The 17,663-nt window shown below is 39.6% G+C and overlaps 1 protein-coding gene across 4 annotated transcripts in view; it reads left to right on the plus strand.

Annotated features, from left to right (window-relative positions):
- LOC149005219 (E3 ubiquitin-protein ligase DA2L-like) overlaps nt 1–10,390 on the plus strand; it is a 38,328-nt gene extending 27,938 nt beyond the window's left edge. For 2 of the 4 annotated variants that reach the window (XM_089169438.1, XM_089169439.1), the window contains one exon: nt 9,093–10,390. In XM_089169438.1, coding sequence (XP_089025564.1) covers nt 9,093–9,665 — 573 coding nt within the window. In that variant the 3' untranslated portion in view covers nt 9,666–10,390. The remainder of the gene's footprint in view (nt 1–9,092) is intronic. The other 2 variants (XM_089169440.1, XM_089169441.1) reach the window with 2 other exon arrangements.
- Nucleotides 10,391–17,663: the final 7,273 nt, after the last annotated feature.

The following is a 17,663-nucleotide window of genomic DNA, read 5'->3' on the forward strand; positions in this document are numbered from 1 at the left end:
TCCAAGCAGTGTCCAATATCTTTAGAAATATATGCCTGATACAACAAATACACACTAAGTATCTTCAAGAGCGTTGCTAAAACTTCAAAAATTACATACATGCTTCTACTAATATTCTCCTATTTTTAAATATAAAATAGAAAGTAATTAGTAATTTTTTTGAATTTTAAATAAATTTAGAAAAAATATTTAATAATTTTCAAATAATTAAAATAAATAGTTAACAACAAAAAAAATCCAATTCAACACCATCACAATGAAGATCGAGTTATAGTGTCTCACATACATTAAATTCAATCCCATACATCATGTATACATATGCATTTTTTTAAGAACATAGTTTAGAAAATAATTTTTAAAATTGGAAAATAAAAAATTACAAGCATTAAGAAAAATAAATAAATAAATAAAAAAAAAATAACAACACACAATCATAGATCATAGTCCTAGATTTAACTTATAGCGATACAAGATCATTCAAGCCATCACCAGAGCAAAAATAAAAAATGGGAAGTTTAAACCAAACCTTGCAAGAATCTTCCCAAATCCCCAAAGGAGTAGAAAATGATGTTATTGAAGGAAAAGGAATTACTGATTTAGGGTGAAAATGAGCTTGAAATAAAAAAAACCCGAGGAAAAATCGATTTGTTGTTTGAAACCAGAGGTACAAAACTGGGCAAAAGCTGTTGAAACCTGCTAAATCTAGCAGGTTTCCACCGAAACGGTATACTTTTGTAAAGCAAACCAACTGTTCTTTGTCAAAACCAGGTTTTGAGTAATGTTGGTTCGAAGATTTCAACAGTTTCAGTCAAAACCTGGTATTTTTTCGATTCCTATCCAAGTTTTATTTCTTTTCTTGGAAAACCATTCTAAATTTCGGTGGTATCGGCGGAAATTTATACCATGGCAGCAACTCAAACGCTTCATATGTGGAAATAATGCAGAAATATGATGATGAGAGACCTCTAGATTAGAAACCATTATATATTCCAAAGCATTTAAAAACCACACATTAGAGAGGATGAAACGTTTATGGTACAAGCCACGAAGGACTAGCCCATCTTCTTTCTAGTAAGGTTTTAGACCTTCAAATGGTCCCTTGGGGAAGTTGCCGCCGCTAGCCAGCCCTTTGAGGTCTTCTTTATACAAGAGATGCAGCACTGCTGCGGTCTGGGTTGTTGCAACCTCCCTTGCCACCGCTGTGAGCCCTCTGTGGTTCTAGTTCACAGATTTGGCAGGTCTTTGGGTTGCGGTCACTGTTTTTGTGCATGAATTGGAGGTAGAAGGTGATGGTTTGGACCATTTTGAGTTTGATTGGTCCATGGTTTGGGTGAGTCGATTTGAGCTGGTTCTCGGGTTGCTCTTCGGTCCAATTGCACTAGTTGGGCCCAAGTTAATAGTACATTTTGTTGGGCTGAAGTAATTAAGGTGATGGGTTGGGCTTCGGTTAATGGAGTAGGCTGGGCTTCGAGTAAATGAAATGGGCTGGAACCAAGGGTTTTTTTTAGGGAACCTGGTGGCACAGTCTTTGAATTTGGTTCGCTTGGACTTAAGCTTGACCTATGCAAACATATGGGCCGGTCTTGGACCTTTATTAATTGGTCCTTGGTCCTTAGAGCTTGAACCTTACCGATGAACCGGTTGAGGGATGGTTCGAACAAGAGGGCCTCCTTCAATCTTCCTTTTCCTTGTTTGTCAAGCTGCAACCCTTGCTGCCTATTGTCCTCCTTTCTTCTCCATGTCCAATGAGGAGTGTTGCTCGCAATCGTTTGATCGACTACCAATCCTTGATTCTTCCCTGCGAATGTAGGGCATGACATTGGGATTTTATCCAATTATTGTTGTCTGTGATTGTAGTGTTGCTATATCGCCTCAGCCGTCTTCTGCCAGGTATTCCCAACCTTATTCCCTACCATTCCTCAGCATGGCCTTTTGAATTGCCCGTGCTGACATTGACCTCAATCCTAGTGCCATCGGTGTCCAAACCCGAGCATGGTTTGGTGCCTTTCCCTTCACCGAGCTCCATTTTTAGGGCTTCCTTGAAGCTCGCCCAAGTAAACTTTGGCCAACACCTCCTAATGTATCTCCTTTCAGATGTTGTAGAGCCACCCTCATCCTATGCTCATCTCCGATCTGGTGTTCTCAACAAAAGAGCATAACTTCGAGAAGCCATCCTTTGTGCATCTCCTTCGCGGGGAAACATGGACAAACCAGTCTCCATCTTCTTCCCTTGGATCGAAATGTGCTTTGATGTTAGCTGATAAGAACCCACAAATCCAACATGAAAAATAATATTATTTAATTACTGAAATAAAGAAGAACAAACACAAATAGAGAAAACTGGTTACAATGGTGCCAGTCACCCCTACAACATATATTGCCCCTCAGCCAATGGCTGCTCGAGCACTCACATACAATATTCCATATCCTTTCCTCTCATCTTCTCCCCTATTTATAACCCACCAATCAGCACTAGCCCTCTCCTCCATGTGGCGTGATCCTAGGGCCCTGTGACTTTTTCATAACTTGTCCAAAACTAGATCTAATTCCAAAAAAAAAAAATAGAGTTGGATTCCTACTAGCACAATGAATCCAACTAACCCTAATTGAGCTTAACTAGAAGAGGCCAAGATTGCCAAAATGCCCTTGCTTTATGCATAATTCCCTTCAGGGCCATAGGGTGTTGGGCTTCCACCATAGGTCCTGTTTCGGCCCCTGGAGTGATCCTGGATCTGGTTCACATCACCAACAAAAGCATATCCTAATTCCAATTAAGTCCATGTTCTGTTTAATTGATGGAACCAATCAACCGTTTGTAAAGAAAGAAGAATAGCCACCCCACAAACTTAGGGTCTGTGAAGATGACCTCAAGGAGAATAGTTCTACTATGGTGCTTAAAGCTCCATGGTTGTTGAGTTGAAGCTTGGGAATGGGAGGAAGTTAAGGAGTCACATCCTTGTAGTAGGTAATTTATTAGTGTACATTCATGGATACGTATCTCTTACACTGTTAGCAAGATGGTCGCTAAGATGCTTCGATTTTTGTATTGAACTTTTTCATTTGTCATTGTGAACCTAATGTTGTAGTTATCAAGTGGGTAATTGATGGTAGGGTCCTAGCACTTTTGTGGTGGGGTGCTACATAATGGAGGTAGGTGCTTCCTAACAGTACTTGTTGCATAAAATTAGGGATTGTAGCTTCTTTTGTGGTGGGTGCTGTTAAACATTGTATTGTTCCTTAGACTGCCACTGGATTTGTCTTGTAGCCTGAATGGTCATTTACACTGTGGATGTAGCAAACACTGGCAAACCACGTATACTTTTTCTTGTGAATGTTTGTATGGTAAAGTGAATTTGTATATGTGGTCAGCTTTGAATGTGAATGCATGAATGTGGTGAATGCATGCTGTAACAACGTGTGAGACTTCATGCTAATCGGCAACAAAAAGCTTTGTGAGACCTTTGTCACAAATCACCCCCGCTTTATGACAGCTTGAATTCACATTTTGCAGCCAAATTCCTTGGTTATATGAAAGATGATAGGAATTCATATGGGAAGTATCATATGTGGCAAGAGTTTAAGGTAATTAGACAATTGCAGTTGCAAAAAGTTATATGTTTCTTTTTATGCTGATTCCACTTTCCTCCCTTTGTATGCAACTAGACAGCCTCTTTGAGGATATCTCCCGGTGGCCTGCTGGCCTTCTTGTTATGGCTGGTGAACAAGCTAGACTGAGCAGAACCTTAATAGACTTTGAAAGTTTTTCCTTCTATTGTTCCTTACAAGTTATAACTAGGTATATTTTTGCCAACAACTAGGTGTATGATTTTTGCTGATGATATTGTGTTGATAGATGAAACTTAAGTGAGGATTAATATCAAGTTAGAATCATGGAGAGCAGCTTTGGAATCAAAAGGCTATAAATTAAGTAGAACGAAGACAAAATATCTAGTTTGTAACTTTAGTCATGATTGGGCAGACGATGAGGTGGTGAAACTTGACGATAAAGAGATTCCTCAAAGTGATTGTTTTAGTTACCTAGGTTCAATTATAAATAAAAGAGGTGATATAGAGGATGATGTTTCCCAAAGAATTAAAATAGGGTGAATGAAGTGCAGAGGTGCGTTTGGGGTCTTGTGTGATCGATGTATTCCAGTAAAGCTTAAAGGAAAATTCTATAGAACCGACCGTCGTTCAACCAGTTATGATGTACGGTGTAGTGTGTTGGGTTGTTAAAAAAAATTATATAGATAAACTCAATGTAGCAAAACTGAGATACTAAAATGGATGAATGGCAAAACTAGGAAGGATAAGATAATGAATGATCATATTAAAGTTGGTCTGGGAGTTGCTCCCATAAGTGATAAGCTTCGGGAAAGTCATTTGAGGTGGCACGACCACTTTCAACAGACCTATAAATGCCTCTGTATTGAGAAGTGATATAATCCGGATTGAAGGAACTAGAAGAGCTAGGGGTAGACCTAAGACAACCTTAAGAGAAGTGGTGAGAAAGGATATGCATAGCTTAGGCCTTGTATCTAGCATGACCTCAAACAAAACTGATTGGAAGGCAATAATTCGTGTAGCCAACCCCATTTAGTTGGGACAAGGCTTATTGTTGTTGTGTTGTTGTTGTTGTTATTCCCCAAGCAACATAAGAATGTCAACGTTGAGGGGTTCAATTACGCAGGGATTAGGTGCTACTAGCAAGGTAGTCACTTAGATGTGGGTAGTCAACTACTATTAGGGGTTAGGAACTGGGTGAAGTTTTATCTTCTGCACCAACCACGAGCCCTCTTTTTTCCTGTCTTTTTAATCTGTATATTAGGCATTTATATGGGGAAAGTATTGTTGCTATTACTTTTGATTTCGGAATACTTAACATCCTTTATTTCATTTGCATAGTTGTGGTCTTTATTGTTGTTAGTATACTTATTCAACCCCTTGATTTATTGAAACATCATATCCTTATACTATCTAATAGGCTTCATCTTGGGAGGGCTAATAATCCACCTTCTTGGTTTTGCCATTGATGTAGAAGATTGTCCAATTAGGTCAATCAGGCCTCAGAAGACACTGGTTACTTGTTTGTTATTTAATGGGGCCTACTTTGTAAGCCAATACAGTGGGGATATTGGTGTATTGAATTAATTGTTTGAGTGTTTTGAGTGAGATCAGGAAACTAAATAACTAGATATAATTTTGTTATGACTTTATTTACTTTATTTTGAGTGTATTGGAGAGATTTGGAAGCCCTATTTCGAGTCACATTAAGAACTTATTAAAGACTATTAAGAGTCTTGGTGCTATTGAGCAGTGTATATGGGATTGGAATATGAAACCTGACTTCTCTTTATCTTCTTTTATCGTCTTCCTTCCAAGAAGATCAATCTCATCTCCCTTCCATCCATTTAATTTCTGCACTTGGCAACACAGTTTCTTCCTTTGTCTCAGATCTGATTATGGATTTGGTTGTTGGGCCTGCTTGCATTGAGGTCCATAACCTTGGTTTTTGTACCCCATTTTTTTGGGTAATTTTCAAGTGGACCCCCTGAGGTTTAGCTCAAGTCAGATTTGATCCCAAGAAAATCACCTTTTGCGTTTGGTTCCCCATAGTATCCAAATATGACCAATTAAGGATACCACATTAGCGCATTAACCGTTTCGCTTAGTTTAGTTACTTTTATGCCAAAAAGGCCTTCATAAGACCATGTCTTCACCTTTTACAAATTTTAACCCTGCAAAAGTGAATGGGAGCCCTTACTAACAAAATTCAAGATGGACCACAACCCTATATAGAAGGAAGACATGAGGCTCCGTTGCTTTGATACCCTCCTTATCGCCTTCCAGGATCCCCCCAAAGATGTAAGGGATAGGGAGTAAAGCCCAGCCATGGCTGTGAAGGAGACGTAGAGACTCAGTATCTTATTGGTCTGGCCAGACTGAGGGATAGGGGAAGGACCCAGAGGAGGGAAGGTAAATTTGGAAAGGAAGAAGATGCAAGCAACGTGGAGGGCTGTGATTGCCATGTCTCCTATGCTTAGCATTCAAGTCCCTGAGAAGACAATGATGACGGTGAGATCATTGAGTTGAGGAAGATGTTTTGCAAGGCAAGGATATTTGGTCATTGATTTTTTTTCAGAAATTGAAGTCACCAGAGTCTAGAGAACGGCGATTAATCAGAAATAACCACCAAAAAGCCAATAAGTGTTGCCGCTGATGCCTGACAAAAGTTCTTTTTGTTTCTGATAATTGGGTAGGAAACCATTCCTCCTAAAATTACTGGATCTGACTTCACATGCTTCATTCTGAAATCAGAATTTCTGGGTTTGTCAGAGTAGCAAACCGAAAGGTGGATTAGCCAAAGCTTACCTGATGAAAACCTGAATATAAATATGATTTTTGGATGAATGAAACCTCCACTAAAACTCGCTTACACTATTCTGTATCTTCCCTCTCTTAATCGGGTTTAAAAATTCAAGGTGTGGGTGAGAATAAAAAAGCTAAAAGGTGGAAGAAGAAAGGATTATGGGAGATTCGATGCTTTGTTGCAAAATGAGATTAGAAGATGGGTAGATAACTTGAAAAATTTTGGAAGATTCCATTTAGTTGATGTTTTGGAGTGGAACCGTTTTAATGCAAATGATTGGTTCTATTAGTCAATGGATTTTGTTGCAGGAAAAGCAAACCTAGAGGAGACCCAGAGAAATTCGTGTATGTAGAATGGTTTTATTTTCAGAAAAATCTTTATTTAATAGAAAGGGTAACTTGTTCGCCAAAAAAAAAAAAAGAAACTTAGTGTTAAAGTCAAGGGTATATCCTTATTTGGACATTTCTAACCAAATGCAAAATTTGATTCTTTTTGTACCAGACCTAATTTAAGTCAAACTTTAGCGTTCTTAACTGAAAATCACCGTCTTCTTTTGGTTTTCTTTTTATCTTTTTTTTTCCCCTTTTTTTTTTTTTTTTTTGGGGGGGGGGGGGGGGGGGGGGTTGGATAGCAGAATCTTGGCAGATTTGCTGAACCTCTTCTACACAAATGTTTGTATTCCATGAAATAGACCCTTAGTTCACATTCTCTCTCTCCCTCCCCCCCCCCTCACGCACACATTTGTGGTACAAATTCCAGTAAAGCTAAGTTCGGAAACCAAGAAAAAAGTTACGCGGGGGGGGGGGTGTACACACACACAAGCCAATGATTGTTCATCATATTTTTCTGGGATTTTCCGCGCCTGTGTGGATGTCGTCCGTGCAGGTGTCGGAGTTTAAATTTTTTTCCTAAATTATAATTAGACCCCTCCATAAAATACTTTTCTTTTTTGTAGGAACTCCCATAAAAATAAAAAATTAAATTCTCCAAATAAGGCCGACATTTTCCATACACAAAAATGAGAGTTTTTATTCTAAACCCTATCCCTAGCTACTGTTCCGCCCTCTTCTCGGGCAACCCATCAGTCTATTCCATCTTCTCCTGCACCCTCATCTTGGTCTATCGAATCCTTTGATCCAACATACTCCAATGCCATCATTCTGTTTGTTTCTGAGAGACACGCTTCTGCAGTTGCAGGTATGAATGACGGGAAAGAGAATAGGAAGAAGAATAAGAAACCCCCAATTGTACACTGCATGAGGAATCATGTCTATGCCTGTTCTTGGGTCCACCATGGAAAAAGCATTATTCCATTAGTATAAGAGACAACAGGTAAATTTTGAGTTGCATTCAGCCATCAGTGCACATCTTTGCACAGAATAGATCTTTTGGTCACCATCAATACATTTCAGGAGTGTCCAAGAAGGTCAGCTACAACATGGTTTAGGACACTGACTCTAGGATGAAGACCCATGTAGACCTGCAAACATAAATTCTGTGAATAAGGGCTCAACAAACTCTGGTAGTGGAGGGTTAAGAGTCTGAGAGATGGGATGAGTACCAGGAAGAGGGAGAAGAGGGAGCAGATGGAGCAGTCTTGAAAGACTGCTGGAATTTAAGGCATTGGGAAGTTGTGGAGACTCCTGAAGCTTTAAGCTGCTGGATATGGCTGTGAGGGAGAGATGACGAGGTGGAGGCGGAGAGAGGGGGGGGGGGGGAGGAGAGACCGAGTGCAAGCTATTGAAATGGTAGGGGGTCTGTTCGGATTTTTGAACGTCTGCTGTCACTGGCGAGGAAGGAGTGGTTTTATTTAACGGTTAAGGCTGGATTTTCTCCCTAAATGATGAAATAGGATTCCAGGAGTTAATTTGATAAATTTAGCGGATTCAATATGTAAATTCAAAAAAACTGTATTATCAAAAAATGACTCTTACAATTTCACCCTTGTTTCTAGACTGTAGGCTTTTCCAACACCAGGTTTCCACCGTCCCAGGCCTGCACGGATGATATCAGCACAGGCACCAAAAAAAAAAAATCCTTTTTTTCTGTTTTCCAAGCACAGCCTAAATAGAAGGCTAGGCCATGCTTTACATATGAAGGTTCCAAATTAGTGTATAGGGTTAAATCCTGGAGTTACTGTGAAGAAACTCGATTACAATTATTACAACTTCATTCCGAAGCAGAGTAGACTATGGAAGGGTCTCGGTGTGGAGCTGTACATAAGTTCAACCCAATATAGCTTTTTAACATTGGATGGGACCCCAATTTCCAGATGAGGTCCATCCATCTGACATGGGTAATTTTCATGAGGTATGGTACTTTCAGGTTGCATTTTCAACAGAGAGATATATCTCTGTATAAGCATGGAGATGTGGCCCAGTTAACAAGATGAAGATTACTCTCCGGTTATGTCCATGTCTCTAACTTTGTTATCTCATTTAAGAAGATGGAACCGTGTTGAACTCGTTAATTACCCCATCAGTGGTTTTTCACTTTCTTTTTGTAAGTGTACAAAGTCTTGATTCAGGATACAGGAAGGATTTTAATGGAGTAGGTTTTAAAAACTTATTGTTAGTGTACCATTTCTGGTGTCTAGTCGTCTTAAACATTGGCAACAGTTAATGGATTTGTTGTGTTTCTTACAAGATTACTGGCGAGTGTCTATATTATTGCCCTTCTCTACCTCTCTCTCTCATTCAATCTGACAAAGAAAAATGTACAGGAAAATGATGCTCAAAGATGTCCAACTCACGTTGCTGCTGCTGCAAACAGTGAACAATTTGTCGCTGAAGATCGTTATGTTTCTCCAGCCATGGTCCCATTTGAAGCATCTTCCCCATCGAGTGGTCATGCTCATGCAATTGCTGAGATTCAGCATAGGGATGGCGACCCCTCTACTAATGTTTTTGAGAGTTCTGGAGCTTTGAGCTTGCTCGGAGCTTCTGGAAGGTCATTCACCGGGGAGGAGAGATTGGTTGAGGCTTGCCCTTCAGGTAGCTGGATTGATATTGCACCTGACAGTGGAAGAGCAACGTCAAGGAGAGAGGCAGAGTGGGGAATAGATCATGGATCAGAGATAGCTGAGGCAGGGACTAGTTATGCGAGCTCTGATTCTACTGTAGGTGCAGTGGGAGGTGGATCTTCTCTCTGTGATGGTATGGATGATCGGTTTCAGCCTAACATGACAGACACTACCATGCCTGAGAGTTTTGAGGAGCAGATGATAATGGCAATGGCTGTTTCAGTAGCAGAAGCTCATTCAAGAACAAATGCACAAGGAGTTCCATGGTATTAGATGTTGAAGTTTAACTCATTGATTCTTGCCTTGTCTCTATTTCTTCCCCTTTTAGCAAAGAATTGAGCAAGTTCCAGTGCACAAAGCAGTTGAATTGCATTCATCTGCTTCCCTCTTCCCTCCCTCCCTCCCCTAGCCATCCCCTTCTCGTAGCATCTTCCATATAGATATGTCATTTCAACATTAGTAGATGTAAAAAAGGAAAGGTATGTTTTTGTTGTTTTTTATGCATGAATTGCAATGATAGTTTACCCCTATTCCATTCTCAATCCCATCCTCCCCGATGCTTGCTGCCCGCCCCACCCGACCCCTACGAAAGGTGTTTTAGTTGATGCACTTAGGTGCACGAATTGCAATGATTTTTAATCTATTCGGTTTTCTGCACAAGTAAAATCCTAGTACTGCATAGATCATGCTGGTTTCGGGAACTGGTACTGAATGCTTCTGAAATGGAGTCTCTGAATCGCACATTTGCGTATTATTTGGATATCCGTTCTTGAATCCCGATTCCTTGGAAGTCCAATACTGTAATCACTCTCCGCTGGCATGGATAGATTAGATATCTCTGGGAGTTATTAGTCATCAGAAACGTATCAGGTTTATAGCAAGTAGAGGCAATCGATGATGATGGCTCCACTGCTTCAATTATGGTGCATCAATGTTTTGTGTCTCCGTCACGTTAGCATGGAGGTCCAAACCTAAAGTATCAACATTGAGTATTAACAGTCGAGTATCAATGTGTTCTTTCAAAGAAAACAAGAGAAACCATCGATATATATTATATCGGCTGTATCTAATGTGGATATGTAATGGTTAGTATCTTATAATATCATGAGATACCTTAAACCATGTAGACCGTTGTAGTTGGCAGTTGAGTTTTATATTTGAGCACCAGAGTCTGAATTTCAAATTCAGTCAATTTTACTTAAGTTGGGTTCGGTGATCGACATATATATATGTCGATGACGGGAAGAATAAGCTTGGATGGAAAATAGACAAGCTAATCCAGATGGAGGGGGAAAGGGATTCCAAAGGAAAGTGAGAGTAATGCATGGTGGTGGCACTGAAACCCAATCTGTCCTCGTCATCCCAAGCGAGAGTTAGATTCGGATTTAGCAGGTGAAGCCACGAATTCGGATCCTTTACCTCCGAGAGCAAGAGTATGTATCATCCTAAAGTTTTTTCACCATAATTTCAAGAGGGAATTTACCTTTAAACACTGATAAGGTAATTTTTTTTCTAAATTTTTGTTGGCAGAGAGTCAAGATAGTGTCATTTTCTGGCCTCAAGGATAGAGGAATTAGACTCTAGAGCTACAATCGGCTCGTATGAATTAGGAGAGGGATGGAAGACGACCAAGATTGACTTGCTAAATAAAATGTTAATTTTTCTTTTGCTAAAAAGGTCATCTGAAAATGTCAATCAGATCCTTCATCAACGATAAGGAAAATATTATTTTTGTTAGTTTTGTTTCGTTTCTACTGTCTTTTAATTTGTGGAACTTTATTTATGTTTGTATTGAGGCCGGTCAATGATAGCTTCGTTGTAAGACATAGTAGGGATTACAGGTCATTTGTTAGTGATGGTGATATTAATAAAGAGGAAATGGTTGGGACTTGGGAGAGTAGGTTTTTTTTTTCTTTCTCTTTTTGATATTCTCACAAGTATAATATAAAGTTTTTCCAGTTATGATATTCTCAAAATCGTGTAGGTTTATTTGACAAAAGTTTTCTGGGTATGTTTTTAGTTGATATTCTAAAGAAGTTTCCAAAAGTTGTAAAGGGGATACCAGCACTAGTTTCTTTTACAAGAATAAGTTTGTTGTTATAACTGGTGTTTTGAATTTTTAGAATTTATTGTTGAATTTATTTTCACTATACCTTCACCACGTTGGGCTGCGGTAATTTTTGAGAGACATAAGGAATCATAAATTGTTGGTGTTGGGATTTATTAATTATTAATAAATCATGTGTCCAAGGGCAAAACTGAAAAATCACTTTTATGGCGGTTACAAAATATAGGGTTATATATTTATAACTACCACATCACTTGGGTGTGAATAATTCGTGTGTTAGATTTTTTCCAGAGAAAGACGGCTCCCTTTCTCTCTCCCTCTCCAAGAAAACGTAGGAAGGGTGTTCTTTGAGTGGATTTCTTCCCTTTACTTTAGATCTCCATACCATCCTTCCACGGCATTTAGGTTGTGGAGTTTATTCCCTTTCTTAGATATTGTGGAATCAAACCGGCAAAGCTTTGGTGGAGGAACGAGAACGTGGATCTAAATTACTTTTGCTGCAAATATTCTATATTTAAGAAAGCAAATCCAGGTAAAGATCTTTCTCCTTCAATTATGTAATTGATAGATATGGAATATAACCTACAGTTGGGGTCATGGTACAGTGTTGGAAGAAGATGAGGGCTTATTTGGTAAGAAAAAGTCTAGAAGTATGGATATAAAAGAAAATTAAGTTCTAATAACATGTTAACAGTGGATGGTAAATCATGTTTAATGTAGATAGTATCAAGAGGAAGATAAGGGTTATATTGTTTGCAATGGTTACGAAAAGCTAAGGTGGCTGGTTTTTATTTATGAGTGTAATAATGAGGAATTTGGTCAATCTTATAACTGAACGTAGTTTCAGGATTTTGTATGGATTTTTGGTCATCGTCAGTAATGAATTGTGGGGAAAGTAGGTTTTTGATGCATCATGTATCAACATGGGCTGTAAGGAAAATATGTTTATTAGAATATAAAAGGGTAATTTGAATTTTTATTAAGAGATTTAGAGTAGTAAGTCTGGAAAACATTGTAAGTCTTCATGGTTTTGAATTTTATATTCAGTCTCAGATAAAGTTTGGTTTTGTAAGAAATAGGTGATATGTATTCTTGTTTGTTTAAGAGCCTTTGGAGTAAACCATGGATTTGGTCTTATTTGACCAAGAGTTGTTGAAGAATATCTTCTCTATTTTGTACTCTATTTTCTAATTTTTCAGAACGTTGATTATTTTTAGTATTCTTAATATCTATGTGTTGTAAGAGGTGATTTAGAAGATGAGGTTTCCCAAAGAATTAAAATAGGGTGGATGAAGTGGAGAGGTGCATCCGGGGTCTTATGTGATCGGCGTATTCCATTAAAGCTTAAAGGAAAATTTTATAGGACCGTTGTCCGACCAGCTATGATGTACGGTGCAGAGTGTTGGGCTGTTAAAAAGAATCATATAGATAAACTCAGTGTAGCAGAAATGAGGATGCTAAGATGGATGAGTGGCAAAACTAGGATGGATAAGATAAGAAACGATCATATTAGAGTTGGTCTGGGAGTTGCTCCCATAAGTGATAAGCTTAGAGAAAGTCGTTTGAGGTGGCACGACCACGTTCAACGGAGACCTATAAATGCTCCTGTTCGGAGAAGTGATATAATCCATATTGAAGGAACTAGAAGAGCTAGGGGTAGACCTAAGATAACCTTAGGAGAAGTGGTGAGAAAGGATATGTATAGCTTAGGCCTTGTATCTAGCATGGCCTTGAACAGAACCGATTGGAGGGCAAGAATCCATGTAGCCGACCCCATTTAGTTGGGAAAAGGCTTATTGTTGTTGTTGTTGTAATATCTATGTGTTGTCTTAAGTTTACAATATTATTTTGATTTTGATTTTGGAGGACTTTAGATTCTAATATGGTGAATCTAAGGTTAGATGGTGTTGATGATGGGGTTATGATCGTGTAGGAAGTGTGTTGTTTTTCTATAAGCAATGTCGACAAGCTTCTTTATAGCAATGTGAGCATTGATATCTTAGGTCAAGAGAAGGATAATATCGACAATAGAAGCAAGGTTTATTGAGACTTCTCTTTTTGTATGTTGATAAATTTTTATTAAAAAATGAAAGAATTGAGTTCAATATTATGAAATTGGTGTATTGGTAGTGATGCCTGATTTTTTTTAAGTCTCTTCAATATTTTTGACATTATTTTCTAATTCGATTATATTATAAATATTTTCAGATCTTGAAACGTCATGGTCTATTCTATTAGTTTGGATTTGTAGTTTGTACTTGGTATGAGTTTCTAGTGTATATGTTTTGTAATTTTGGACAATTATTGCTTAAATGTCATAAGTCTCCACACGTATAACATTTTAGTTGTGTCTTGTAAGTTTTCTCGGATTGAATATTTGAATATGTTTGTTTTTATCTAAGAATGATTTTTTTATATTATATAATATCAACTAGAAACATACCTAGAAGAATTTTGCCAAATAAGCCTACAAGATTTTGAAGACTATAAGAATCTACAAATGATACACTCCCCTTGTAATGTGGTTGCATGTAATCTCTCTCTAGTGTAATAAACAAAGTTTTTCATTGTAAGATCTTCTCCTTCAACTTTCTAGTTTCTTTAATATTTTCGGGAACTCTAAAGGGAACTCAAGCAAAGTAAAGATGTAGATCAACGGCTTGTTTTCCTTTATTTTTCTTAATTTCACAGAGGAAGGATTGAGATGGCATGCCTACAGTCGTGCCTCTACCATCTCATAGACCCCTCTATAATTTTTTGCATGGCATGTATTAATAGATTATCATTTGTAAATCCTCTAGTCATTCTGTAAGTATTTTCTTGTATGTATCCTCGCATGCCACCAATCGCACTCAATTGGTCCTCATATTCTTTTTAAAAATACGAATATGAATGCCAATCACAATGAATATAGAATCAATAGTAATGAAAAAATTACCTTTGATAATCTCTGGCAATCCATTAACATAAGTGTTGGAAACAAAAAGCTCCAGCCAGCTGTAGTTAATGCTCTTAATGCAGTATCATTACTTTTTTTATCAAGCTAGAACTAATAGAGGAAAATTCAAATTTTATGTAATATTTGAAGGCAACACAAAAACATATTCCTTTATTGGGAAGATGTTGTCCAAACAATATAGGACTACCCAATTACAAGATATAAATGATACAATACTATTGAAAAGCCACCATGCAAGTCAAGCTCATTATTGGCTCAAATTACTACATTGACCCAAAGCTCAGAGCAACACCACCTGATGCTTCCAAAATCTGCTCAGCCCTTAAATATCCTCGTGATGACCTGCAAAACGAAAGTGTCAGATGTGGCCCGACCGCTGGGGTCGGGAGTCCACCTCCGAAGGCTAAGTCAGTTGATGAACTTAATCACAAACGGCTTTGCTAGAAGCACAGAGCTAAGGAATGAAGAACTGGGAAAGGTGATCTAGATAGCAGATCGCTGATAGTTTTGATCTATCAGTATGTATCTGAACCTGAGTCTCAGATAGTATTCTTTTCGATCCCCTCACCTTGTATGGTAGTGAGGTTTATATAGAGTGTACCTTCGAATCTCCTTCGTTGGTTGCACTTGAGCCTTCTTCGGGTAGTCGTTGGATCTTAACAATTATATCCGTTGAGCAATAGACTTCTACTAGTTTGGACTAGTAGAGGACTCCTGAGATAACCTTTAGGTTATGTGATGATTATCCCTTCGATAATGATTATCCGCAGCCGTCAATTCGAGTCTGCCATCATTAGGGTGATTACCCTAATCCATAAGTAGGATTAGGGCACGCTTGCAGCCGAATAAGCTTTCTTCTTCAGCAAGCCATCTTCTGGATCCGGTTCGCTCGGGAGCGAGTCGGTTCTCTCCGGTCGAGGGTCGGACCAGGTATGAACCCGGTCTAATCATAATCTCTCCGTATCACGAGCCCCCCAGACCAAGCGTTCGGTCGATCCTGAGGGCTTGGTTTTTAACTGGGTTCGTCGTCAGGTGATAATCTCTGCGTGCTTCATTAAATGTCATATCACATTTAATGCGGTGGTCACTTTTCCTCAAGCGTTGTGAGTGTAAGGCCACGTATCTCCTTGCAGTTGATCTGTCGTGGCTCACGTCATCCAAGCGACGGTTTCCGAACGCCTATTTCGGATTCGTGAGTTCAAACTTTTAAAACGTCTTTCAATCTTGATCGTTGATTTTGAATCAATCTTGATCGTTCAGATTCCCGAACAGTCGTGTGGGAGTTTTAAAAGTTGTTCGTTGTCTTCGTAGGTTTCATTTTTCCTGTCTGGAATTTGAACCTTTGTTGTCTGCTTCGCGCCTTCTTGCTCTCAAGCTTCCGCCACACTGAATCAGTAATTTTACTGGTCTTTTTCTTTTTGTAGTTTACTGAAACAAGTAATGGCGGACGATAGGGCTTTTCTGGTACCCAGTGTTGGTAATAGCAGTGAGGCTTTTGCTTCTCTTGCTCCCGAACAGTCGGATAGTGATAACAAAACCCTAATTGTCATCTGGCGCGAGTTTGCTGAAGTTTCTCAAAAAGGTTTAGAAAGAAAAACCGAAACTTCTCCTGTCCTTCTCGAGTCTGGATCTTCCAAGATTGTCAAGTCTTCTAGGCAGCCTCAAACTTCCAAGTCCGATGGTAGACCTGGCTCTGTTCCCTCCATTTATAATGAGGAAACCCTTCTTTCAGCTATCCAAGATTTTGATTTTCCTTCCTCTTATCAGGTTAGGGCTCCCCACCCTGATGAGAGGGTTGATTCAACCCTTTCGGGTGAATTTTCTCTGTATATAGATGCACTGGAAAGCGGGGTTCGCTTTCCCTTTTTTAATCCTTTGTTCTCCGCAGTTCTGAATCATTGGAATATTTGTCCCGGAATGCTCCTCCCCAATAGCTGGCGTCTCATCGTCGGCTTCTTGGGTTTGTGTTTTGAACTTGGCATTACGCCATCTCTTTCTCTCTTTGTACATTTTCATGTTCTTTCTATCTCCCATCCTCCCGAATGGGTTTTTCTGTCCAAACGCAATAAGGCTGAACTTGATTGGAGGGGCAACATCCTTGTCAAAGGAACTTGCCCTTCAAACCACAAAAGATGGCGCGAACGATACTTTTTCTGTCGAGCGCCTCCATCAGATCTTAACTTCCCAACCGCCTGGAGGAGGTGCACTTCTTCTTCCAAGAATAAACGAGGCCTTCCTTATCCAGAGAAGACGAGGCGGCCGTCAGGAAGATCAAATCCATTCCATGGTATCAAGAGATACATGGACTTGAAGTGGAGTATAACTCCATCCTTCAGTACTAGAGCTTGGCTCATTGTGAGCTTCTAACCACCATCCTTTAATTTTACTGAAGTGATATGTCTTTAATTCTGACTCTTGTCATTCTTCTTTGCAGTGCCCCCAAGAATGAACCCTGAGAGCCTGCGGGTGAAGGCCGCTAGGGCCGTTGTGACAGCCGAGCAACGATCACCCAGAGCCTTGACCGTAGATCAAGAGGCTTCTGTTCCCTCTCCCGACCCCTCTTATAGGGGTATCAGGAATATCAGGCCCGTGGCTGATGCTTCGGGTAAAGGGAAAAAACCGATGGTTGAGAGGTCCAATATCTCTTCCTCCGCCCGAACCAAAAGGAGGCATGACACAATTGATGCTTCCTCCAATAAAAAATCCAAAGCTTCAACGGATTGTGAGGAGGTCTTCACCCCCCAGTGGACCCTGAAGCCGACCGACGAGGGTGACTCGGGATCCCGAGAAAGCTGAGAATGGAGCTCCCTCAGTCTTGCTCCTTCTGATCGCCAGGAATTTGAAGCCCTGGATGACACCTCCCTTGTTAGTCAATCTACAAGGTACCGGTCTTCTTGCTCACTTATTTTTTCATAATTTCTTATGACTTCTTCTGATATTTTCCGCCTTCCCAGGAATGCTGTGTTGAGCTTTTATCAACACATGGAAGCATTGAGCCGGGTTGGTCGCACCGACTTCTTGCTTGCAAACTCCGTGAAGAGAATTTGGCCAAAGCCAATTCCGGAAATAGACCAGCTGACTGCAGCTGCCGTGGAGCTGCAGAAAAAGCATGAGGAAGAAGTGATCTCCCTCAAGGAGGCCCTCGAAGCTTCCAAGATTCATGCCGCTGCTGCCGAGCACGAGGCCAGGAAGCAAAAAGCAGCTGCCACGTTGTTTGGTGACAGGCTTGAATTCAAAAGTAGGG

The sequence above is a fragment of the Hakea prostrata genome, chromosome 9, assembly GCF_041222555.1.
Source record: "Hakea prostrata isolate BN-2017 chromosome 9, UWA_Hpros_2, whole genome shotgun sequence".
NCBI classification, from domain to species: domain Eukaryota; kingdom Viridiplantae; phylum Streptophyta; class Magnoliopsida; order Proteales; family Proteaceae; genus Hakea; species Hakea prostrata.